Source organism: Olea europaea, chromosome 14 (genome assembly GCF_002742605.1).
Source record: "Olea europaea var. sylvestris chromosome 14, O_europaea_v1, whole genome shotgun sequence".
NCBI lineage: Eukaryota > Viridiplantae > Streptophyta > Magnoliopsida > Lamiales > Oleaceae > Olea > Olea europaea.
The window spans coordinates 14,025,427-14,036,675 of NC_036250.1; the positions used below are offsets into that span (position 1 = coordinate 14,025,427).

The following is an 11,249-nucleotide window of genomic DNA, read 5'->3' on the forward strand; positions in this document are numbered from 1 at the left end:
CAGCCCAGCATGCTACATTGTTGAGCCTCTCCACTGCCATGGCAACAGGCTTTGCAAAAAGCTGTCCGGTAAGCACTTTTATTCTCAAGTTCTTTTCCTCTTGAAATGATTGGTTTGAATTTATGGTTGTTGTGAAGATGGTGGAAGAGTGGGAGAGAAAAAAAGTGTTTACAAATTAATTGCTACAAATCACTCCATTTTTGATCGCCCAATGGATGTTCGATGAAATGTCCCAAACCGAAATATTTTCTCATCCCATGAAGCTGTTGATGCACGAAAAACTCCATGTGGCCGGAGATGCATGAGTTCTGATATTGGCCACCGGATTTTGGCATTTAATGTTGATGGGTATAAGATTTGATGGTAGCATGTAGGATGGGCTGTCAATCTCTATTTTTCCAGACTTTTGCTACCTACTTGCCATCAGATTTCAGCTACTCCACGTGCTGCTTATTGTCTTCTTGTTGGGCCGGGTCATACCATTAAGTGGTTGGTTTTAATTCTTAAAGTCTGGCCCAACAGTCCACGAAGAAAGAAGGGCTTAAAAGCTTCTAATTGAGATCCAGTAATGGGTATGAATACTATCATTTATTTTCATTGAGCCACAGAAATATTGAGCTCAACAAGTTTATTTCTCTTGGCCCACATCTCTTCCAAATATATTAAGGCAGCTGGGCTTCTTGAACACTTCGACTTGCTGTAATCATAGACTTCAATCCTTCCACTTGACCCTTCTAATTCGGTCCGTCCACTTCGGCTGCTGGAGTCATTTGGACATCTAGTTTGCTAGAATAACCATGGAAGGATGACTTCGGTTCCACCCGCTTCGATTCTTGCTTCGACCTCACGCTTCAGCTTCCCGGTTCTGCAGCTCTACCACCTCGATTCTTCTCACTTCGGCCTTGTTTTAACATTCCATTTTTGCGGGTTTGCCGTAATCATAACAAAAAGAGACTTCGGTTCTTCCACCCACTTCGGCTCTTTCACTCTGGCTGCTACAATTGACTTACCTATGAGGTAAATTTTGGCATCTTTCACAACCCTTCCAAGTATGTTCAATCACCTGGGCTTGTTGAACACTTCGGTTAGCTGAAATCGCAGCAGAAGACAGATTTCAGCCTTCCACTTCAATCTTTTCAGTTCGGTTCTTCCACTTTGGGGGCTTTCACTTCGGCTGCTGGAATCGTCTAGAAGGATGACTTCGGTTTTTTACCCACCTCAGCCTTCCGCCCTTCAACTTCTGTTTTCCCAGACTTTTGCTCTTCCCGGCTTCGGTTCTTTCGGGTCCTTCTACTTCGGCCTCTGCAATCAACTTGGGCAGATCCATGAGGTTTACCGTTCACAACGACACGACTGTTAATTTTCCACAACAAAATTTGAGGTTGCAATGACATAAAGCTTGTGCCAACAATCAAACAAAGGTTATTAACTTATTATGCAATCTAGTGTGGCTTCAATTGGGGTCTTGGGCATGGCATTCCGTTGGGAGTTATTGAGAGGCAATGTCCAAGCGAAAAATTTGAGCCTGTCAAATTCTTTAATTCGCATCCTAGTGGATTTATTCCATTTTCTACTATGACCAAATGTGGAAGATGCGTGAGATGTGCTACTATAAATTTTGACAACTTTGCGGGCAGACTACAAACCTCGGCCATCTCACTATATTGGGAAAGGCCCACAAAGTGTACAATGAGATGCTTAAGCAGAGATTTCTCTTATTCAAGGCCCTTTCAACTACTAATCGCCAAGGCTATAATTTTAAGTGGAAGAATTACCGAACCAACCCACCATCACTTAAAGAAGAGGCCACAATCCGAAGTCCTCATTTCTTGAATAAAGAAAGAGGCGATATGTTACAAGTCCTCGTTTCTTGAATAAAGGAAGAGACGGTATCTTATAAGTCTATGTTCCTTGAATAAAGGACGAGGCAAATTATCAGATATTTATCCCTGGCTTCGTGGGATGCTTATTCCCCGCCTCACTATCGCCGAGCTATCTTTAAGTCCTCGTCTATCCGAGGCCAGTTTATAAGACTCCGACAGTTTGACAATTCGTCAAATATTCATTCAAGGCTCCACAAGATGTCTTCCTCACTTCTCACTATCGCAGAGCCCGACTCAAAGTCCTCGTCATTCTGAGGCAAGTCACTAAGGCTCCTATAGTTCGAGACTTATTCACAGGATGTCTATCTCCCGCCTCACCAAATGCTGTCCACAGCTTGACGAAGCTTCAACCCTCCCGACGCAGAGTCCCCTACGGGTCATCGCCTCAGTTGTAGCGTTGCGAAAGCTTTACCAATCTTCAGCCATCTCCCGCATCGGTCGCAGATGAGCCTTACTCAGCTTTACAGAGTTTAGCCGCACCTAACGCGGAGTCCCCTATGGGTCATCGCTTCAGTGGCTACATTCCCTCCTAAACTTTACAAAGCTTTAGCCATCTCCCGCATCGATCGCAGATGAGCTCGTTACTCAGCTTTACAAAGTTTAGCCGCACCTAACGCGGAGTCCCCTATGGGTCATCGCTTCAGTGGCTACATTCCCTCCTAAACTTTACAAAGCTTTAGCCATCTCCCGCATCGATCGCAGATGAGCTCGTTACTCAGCTTTACAAAGTTTAAACGCACCTGACGCGGAGTCCCCTGCGGGTCATCGCCTTGGTGGCTGCGTTTCCTCCTAAGCTTTAGCCATCTCCCGCATCGGTCGCAGATGAGCCTTACTCAGCTTTACAGAGTTTAGCCGCACCTAACGCGGAGTCCCCTATGGGTCATCGCTTCAGTGGCTGCATTCCCTCCTAAACTTTACAAAGCTTTAGCCATCTCCCGCATCGATCGCAGATGAGCTCGTTACTCAGCTTTACAAAGTTTAAACGCACCTGACGCGGAGTCCCCTGCGGGTCATCGCCTTGGTGGCTGCGTTTCCTCCTAAGCTTTAGCCATCTCCCGCATCGGTCGTAGATGAGCTCCTTACTTAGCTTTACAGAGTTTAGTCACACCTGACGCGGAGTCCCCTATGGGTCATCGCTTCAGTGGCTGCATTCCCTCCTAAACTTTACAAAGTTTTAGCCATCTCCCGTATCGATCGCAGATGAGCTCCTTACTCAGCTTTACAAAGGTTAGACACACCTGACGCGGAGTCCCCTGTGGGTTATCGCCTCGGTGGCTGTGTTTCCTCCTGAGCTTTACAAAACTTTAGCCATCTCCCAACGTGTCGTCCCCTGTGGGTCAGCGCATCGGTGGCAGATGAGCTCCTTCCTCAAGCAGGCATTGAAGCTTCAGCACCTCAGTCGAAGCTGCGTCCCAACCTTCAGCTTCACAACCTTTAGCATCTCCCATGCTAAGTCCTCTGAGTCAGCGGTTCCGTAGAGACAGCTGAACCTACAACCACAGCAGCAACCATACACTCAGCGGATCTTAAAAAGTCAACAGCTGGTATACATCTATTATGTTCAGTTCAGAGTCAGCCTCTGCTTCGTTATCAGCACAGCTATTCAGTTCAAGGTCAGCCTCTACATTCGTATTAGTACAGCTGTTCAGTTCAGAATTTTGCTTCTGCCTTAGCCATGTTACATCTACTTATCGTCGGAGAGCTAATATAGCCCCAACATGGCTGCACCATCCACCATGTCTGGGATGCGTCGTCACCTCGGAGGAGAGGCTCGCGTCCCATCTCTGGGCCACCTCGCTTTAACTCCGAGGCGCTAGCACATGCCTCCTTTTGGCGAGGCTGAACGCCAATGGGAGAAGCCACTTCACTTGAATTTCGAGGCTCATACAGTTATTATGCTTAAGTTCGGTTGCAACAGCATTCGTTGGATCCCTTCAGGTTACAGTTATTATGTTTAAGTAAAGTTCATTTGCTTAAGTTCGAGGCTCACACAGTTGTTCATTTACTTAAGTAATGTTGGTCATAACTCAAGAAAGTTGCATACAATTCAGTTGTTTTAAGTGATTTGAGTTAAGGTACCAAGTTAAAGTTATTTAGTTCTTCAATCAACATTAAGTTCAATTGCTTAACGAGGCCAATACACTTTGGAGAAAAACAGCATGTGATGAAAATAGATTACAGTGAAAAGTGAACTACACTAAGCCCAGTCAATGGTGGAGGTGCCTCGACAACAGGTGCATCAACAGCTTGAGCCTTACAATTCAGCCTTCACAAGCCTCGCAGGTTCGGTTTCTCAACCACCTCGGCTTCATCACATTTCAGCATTCACAAGCCTCGCAGGTTCGGTTTATTCAACTACCTCGGCTTCTTCATCATTCATTCACAACAATGCATTTCTAACTCCAACCATGACATAAATGACTATACTTGGACTTGGGGGACTATTATTTGGAATTCAAAAATTCTTTCAATTTTTACCCAACCCACTGGCTTTACTTCATTGAAGTCCACGCATTGCATAAATGAATATTAGACTCAAACTTGGGGGACTATTGCAATACTAGTACCTCAGCATCACTACATATCATTGCCATAGCTTATGTACTATATTGTTGCTTCGAAGCACGAATACCATATTATTACTAGCACGTAATTTATTAATTTCATTATAGCCAATACGTATGCCATGTTATCATCATTTTCATTTTATTGTCGACATCATGTTACTTGCTTCACTATAGCACTACTGATACATTGAGCTGTGCGAGCATATGATTTATTATAATGCATGACAGCCCTCTGCACATATCTTGGAGAAATGCGATATGTTACACCTTATGAGCATTTAAAGGGGCAAATGGACCACAAATTTATTTGGTATATGTGCTGTGGATATATTGTATTGTATTACAGGATTGGTTTAGTCCATATTACAGAGGAGATGCTGTCGAAATTTTGAAAAAGTATACGCAGTATATCTTTCGAGGCAATTCGTAAGTCCTCGCTTATTCTGACACATTTTCTGAGGCAATTCGTAAGCCCTCGCTTATTGGAGCTACCCATCTTTCTGAGGCAATCTGTAAGACCTCGCCTACTTGAGAGTTTAGATTTCAAGTCCGACCCGCATATAAATAACACGACTCGGACTTGGGGGACTACTGTTACGCCTATGAATTATCACTCCATATTGGGCCACCTTATTGGACCCGAGCTAGGCCCATTAGTGTTGGACCTCAAAGCCGAGGCTCTAAGAAGCCTAGCCGAGGCGCCGTCGAGGCCATAAAAAGCCCAGCCGAAGTGCCTATCACTTTGCTCACCTCATACTGGGCTCAAACTTAGGCCCATTAACCTGCCTTGGCCCATTTCACATCATTTCTCTATATATATGGATTCAATTCACAACTTAAGATATGTTCTAAATACTCTAGCCAAATCCCTTATCTCTCTACTATTGCACTCTTTATATCTATCTCCGTCCGGCCGTTGACTTGACCGTCGGAGTGCAAACGGTCGCCGGACCTTTTTCTCGTCCGGCCGCCTTTGCCTCTTGACGGGTGTTACATGCGCAGGTTTCGAGGGGACAAAGCTAGGATGCCTGTTGGAGCCATTTTTGGAGGTCAACAAGGAGTTCACTTCTTTGATACTTATTCACCTGTTACTAGGATTACCTCTATTAGGATGTTAATTGCAATTGTATCACCGTATGATCTTATTATACATCAAATGGATGTCAAGACCGCATTTTTAAATGGAGACTTTGAAGAGGAGATTTATATGGATCAGCCTGAAGGATTTGTTGTAGAAGGCCTTAAGGATAAAGTATGTAGATTTAAAAAATCCCTTTATGGCCTTAAACAAGCTCCTAAGCAATGACATGAAAAATTTGATACAGTTTTGACATCAAGTGGTTATGTGATAAATGAAGCAGATAAATGCATATATAGCAAATTTGAAAATAATTATGGTGTGATAATTTGCTTATATGTTGATGATATGCTGATTATGGGAACTAGTTTAGATGTGGTTAATAAAACTAAACAGTTTCTGAACAAGCACTTTGAAATGAAAGATTTGGGTGTTGCTGATGTTATTTTAGGAATCAAAATAGTAAAATATTCTGAAGGAATTATTTTGACCCAATCACATTATGTAGAAAAGGTGCTTCAGAAGTTTAATCAATACAACTGTATTCCTGCTAAAACACCTTATGATGCAAGCCGTCATTTGAAAAAACATTCAGGTCCTAGTGTTTCCGCTTTAGAGTATGCTAAAGTAATCGGCAGTCTCATGTATCTTATGAATTGTACAAGACCTGATATAGCATATGCTGTCGATAGACTTAGCATGTATACTAGTAATCCTAACAATGAACATTGGGATGCTCTCATTCGAGTCTTGAGGTATTTGAGATACACTCTAGACTGGGGAATACATTATACCGAATTCTCTGCTATACTTGAGGGATATTGTGATGCTAATTGGATTTCCGATACCAATGAAAGTAAATCTACAAGTGGATATGTATTTACATTAGCAGGCGGTGCTGTCTCCTGGAAATCCGCTAAACAAACCTGCATTGCTAGATCTACTATAAAATTTGAGTTCATAGCTTTAGATAAGGTAGGTGAGGAGGCTGAATGGTTAAGGAATTTTCTTATGGATGTTCTTTTGTGGTCTAAACCATTTCCAACTATTTCAATATATTGTGTCAGTCAAGTAGCTATCTCAAGAGCTCAAAATTCATCCTACAATGGAAAGTCTAGACATATTCGTAGGAGGCACAATACTGTGCGTCAGCTGCTTAAGGATGGGATTATAGCTATTGACTATGTGAAGTCAAGTGATAACATTGCTGACCCATTTATCAAAGGATTGGCTAGAGAGCTAATTCAACAAACATTAAGGGGGATAGGGCTAAAGCCTATTATTTATTAGATCACCTATAATGAAAACCCAACCTTGCAATTGGAGATTCCATGGTCAAGGTTCAATGGGACAACAAAGTTATTGGAGTGGTCTGTGAAGGTACTACATTGGATTTATTCAAAATCCCTCCCTATGATGCGTAGTACCAACTGTATTGATTAGAGGATGAGTTAATGCTCTTAATGCTTACTATAGTTGATATTCAGTGGGGTGTTTAACTACAGTGCACCCTTGATAGTAGCACCTATTTGAGTGTGGAAGTGGGGCCGCTTCCTATGAGAATTGAGGCGAATTCTCTAGAGCACTCAAAGAAATTGGGAAAGTTCACGGTCGAAATGAACACAACCGCGAGAACTCAATGATTTTTCTTGAAATCATGTGTGTATTCTATTGTCTCAGTTTGTAACTATAATTGTAGAATTCAAGACATTAATCACTCTACAGTTAGTAAGCTCGATAGAATATACAAAGCTAAGGTTCAAGTTAATAGACACCTAAGCCTGCATGATTTCTACCGTATTCCAGAATAATATTTTCATTTATCTTATTTCTTTCATGTGGGGGATTGTTATATATTTATGGTATAAATATAAAATGTGAAAGAAATAATTAAATTAGATAAAGTGTCAAAGTGGTGAGAAATGTGGCATCTGTGTGGGACGTTAGGGATTCGAGTCACTCCCCACGCAGATATTAAAATGTCTTGATTGGGGCCTTGGGTTCTTGGGCTTCTTCCTTGACTAAAATAAATGATTTTTTTATTATTATTTAATGGGTAAAACTAGCCAGTATTTTCTGACTGTTTGTTTTTGTAAAACCCACTAACAGTCATTAAAATACCCACTATTCAGTCATTAAAATTCTGAAGTAATCTCTGATCATGGTAGAGAATGTTACTTCCATCCTGCCTATATAAATCCATATCTCGTTTTGGGAAAAATACACACAAAAATAAAAAAAAATAGAAAAATCATCTTGTATCAATCCTTCATTTTCATATTCTGATTTTCTTATACTCGGGTTTTTACATATATTTTGGAGTACAATTGAGAGTTCTGGAAAAACCATTCGTGATTGCTGTATAAGTGGTTTACGATCGTTGTATCCTGAGAGTGATTGTCCACGAAGGTCGCAGCAATTATCGACGGATAATTTCACTTTAAGATATCGTGCTGTCACGAGACTCGATCGGATGATAAGTCTTATATATTTCTATATTTTATTGTTCTGAACATTACTGCAACTAGTTATTATTCCAACACTTCCTCAAATAGTTTCGAAATACAGGTTCATTAGAGACTGAAACGTCGTCGGGGCATTCATTAGGCTGAAGGGCAAAATGAGGAACTCATAGTGCCCCCATGAGTTTGAAATGCAGTTTTGTGTACATCCTCCTTCAGTCCTTCCGCACCCTGATTTGGTGGTAACCGAATTTTAAGTCCTAGAAAATACCATGGCCATGTGCAGCTCGTCTAGTAACTCATTGACAACCAGGATTGGAAATTTGTTTGGCACAGTTGTAATTGCAAAGGCACCCAATGCCATCCTTCTTGACTAATAAAATCGGGTTGGAGAAGGGACTCACACTAGGCTAGATGTTTCCTGTAGCTAACATCTCTTACACCAAATGGCATGGTCGATGTCACAGCTTGGTGGCAGATTCTAGGTGGTTCAAAAATTTGCTGGTATCTTTTTAGAACTTAAAAATCTCTATATGTGATGGGTCGTCATTCTCCCCTCCAGTCACAGCTCGGTCAAATTCCCCAACTTCAACCAAACCCCTTGGCCGTCCTATTGTAAAGTCCTCATCATTGTTTTTAGGGACGCACCTGTCATGCTGATTTCGGGGTCTTCTTTCAACACCTTCGCAATTCATGGTTAAAAGCTTCCAATTAACCTCTTATGTTTCCTAAATTGCCAAGCCACTGCATACCTAAGATGACATCAGTCCTGCGTAAGTCTAAGTACATAAAATCCTCTATATAATTGTCTTCTCGTGCAGCTCTTGCACCACCCCATTACGTATCCCCCTTTCCCTTCACTAATACCCTTGTGCCCATTGCCACTTCATAATTTGTTGTGGTTGATTTCTTTCTCCATTATATTCTTGGGAGTCATCAGGATTTTGGTGCTTTAGCCCCCTTTTGTTTCCCATTCTTTCCCTATTAAAATGAAAAATATGACCGTTATTCATCACATCAAATCACCAAATTTGAATTTTTATCTTTTAGGTGGGGTCCATAACAGTTAAATTTTTCATTCTCATTTTTACCCCCTTTCAAAACAATATAATAAGCCCTGTTAACTAAATTCTGTTTAAACCACCTATTTAATTAACAGAATCTGTTTTTGCTCCTGTCAACTGATGCAGTAAGCTTCTTAATTCTTCTAGAATAAGTATATCTATTTGGAGGGCTATTAGAAGATTAGTAGGGAAAACATGGTACTAAGCCTCTGTTTGATGGCCATTATTTGGCCAAAATAATGTTTTGAATTATGATTTTTAGGAGAATTTGTGGTGAAAATGTTGGAAAAAATTTTGGGATTACATGCAGAATATTTTATCGTGTAAATGTGTGTTGAAAATGAATATGTGGAAAAAAAGTTTTAAAATAATGGTTGCCAAAGAGGGGCTAATTAATTCCTTTACATGCAGCTTTGTGTTCTTCCAGTTTCAGCGGATAAGTACATCCTTACGTGCTAATATCTTTGACATGCAGAATTTTTCTTTTTAAAAGATCCCAATATGTTTTTGTTTATTTATTTATTTTTTGTTTTTTATTTTTCTGAGTTTTGTAGGTTGAGGTGAGTATGAGAGAAGGGAGTGGTGTCAATATACACATGTTCTGTGACCGTAGAGTGGGTCTCTTACAATCCACTTTGAAGGCTCTGGACAACCTCGGGCTGGACATTCAGCAAGCTGTCATCAGCTGTTTCAACGGATTCGCTTTGGATGTGCTACGAGCTGAGGTATGTTTTTTTTCCCCCATTGTTCTTCAAGCTCTCTTCGTTTCCCATTTAAAATTATAACCTTGCTACACGATCAACATGGAACCAAGGCGTTGCTATTTTTTATTTCATCCACAGCTGCAAAATTAGTCTCCCTCCTGTCAACTGTGGAAATGGTAAAAACAGGAACAGAGAAATAAGATTGATGTATCCCTAAAGCAAAATTTATATTAAGCAAGCGAGGAGTGAACTTCGACGCACAGAAATGCTATTTACCATCAGCTAATAAAATTCGTATTTTCTGTTAATCAGCAATGCAGGGACGCTTTGCCAGAGCAAATAAAAGCGGTGCTTCAGGAGTTGGCTGGCTTTCATGCTTTGATGTGATATAAGCAGCAATTTTAAATAATCACAGCATTCTGTGTTATTTCGAGTTTTTTAAACAGATCCCTTTGAGGAAAGATGCGATTGCAGAGCACGTTACATTATCTATTAGTAAGTTTTGAATAAATAGCTGTTAATTATTCAAATTTAACAGAAATAAGTTACTTGTTTTAATGAATCCAAATATCACCATTCTATTTAAAACAACAGATGAAATAAATAAATAAATTATTATTATTATTTTTTTGGAATATACTAGTCTATGAAATTCTTAAACAAGCACTAATAAATAGAAATGTTAACTGGGTAATTGGATTTCGTGTGAAGTAGTGGCTGCATCCCTTGTTTGATTTTTCAAAATTACTTTTCATCATATTCATTTTCGATCATATATTTTTTAAATAAAATAATTTTGTACTTCTTTGTCTTATTTTATTTTTTTTTAAATTCATTTTCAATTGTACATTTTCTTAATAAAATAGTATTTGTATGTGAATAAATTTTGTTAATAACATTTAAAAAAAAAAAAGTTATTGATACTTTTTAATTGCACATATTTAAAAATAATTTTGCTTTCTTGTACTTTTTAAACATTAAGTAAGCAAAGTCAAATTTTGCATTCTCCACATTTTGAAAAATCAAAATTAGGCAGGGTCGAAGTATATTATTGGTTTGAATGAGAATCCAGGCAGTCGGACTCAGAGGCGTCCTTTGACCAATGGCCATAAAGACCCATAACATAATTCCTCTTATTGGTCGGGTTTTGACAATTCAATTCCAATTCAGCTTCTACCCATCTTCTTAAATTTTATTAACGTTTTTCTATGGACTCATTATTTATTTAATTCTCTTAAGATATCCAAATTATTATTTATGAACTCTTGCTTCTTGTATCAATTTTATACCCATAAACAATTTGACAGAGAGAAAAATAATAATATGGATACGAACTAAAAAGATTTATAAAACTTTCCAACTCGCTCAAGTAGTCTAAATTATAATATTTAAGTTGTCAAGGCCTACCTACTTTACGGTAAAAGAGTAAAATATTTTTGTCAATATTAAAAAAAAAAAAAAAAAAAAAAAAAAAACAAAAAGAAATTTTTT

General features: G+C 39.5%; 1 protein-coding gene across 1 annotated transcript in view; it reads left to right on the forward strand.

Moving 5' to 3' along the window:
* The window catches only part of LOC111409246 (transcription factor ICE1-like), a 19,879-nt gene extending 9,559 nt beyond the window's left edge, over window positions 1-10,320 (forward strand). The window contains exons 3-4 of the mRNA XM_023039259.1: window positions 9,609-9,779; window positions 10,071-10,320. Of these exons, the coding sequence (XP_022895027.1) occupies window positions 9,609-9,779; window positions 10,071-10,145 (246 nt within the window). The 3' untranslated portion in view covers window positions 10,146-10,320. The remainder of the gene's footprint in view (window positions 1-9,608; window positions 9,780-10,070) is intronic.
* The last annotated feature ends 929 nt before the right edge of the window (window positions 10,321-11,249 follow it).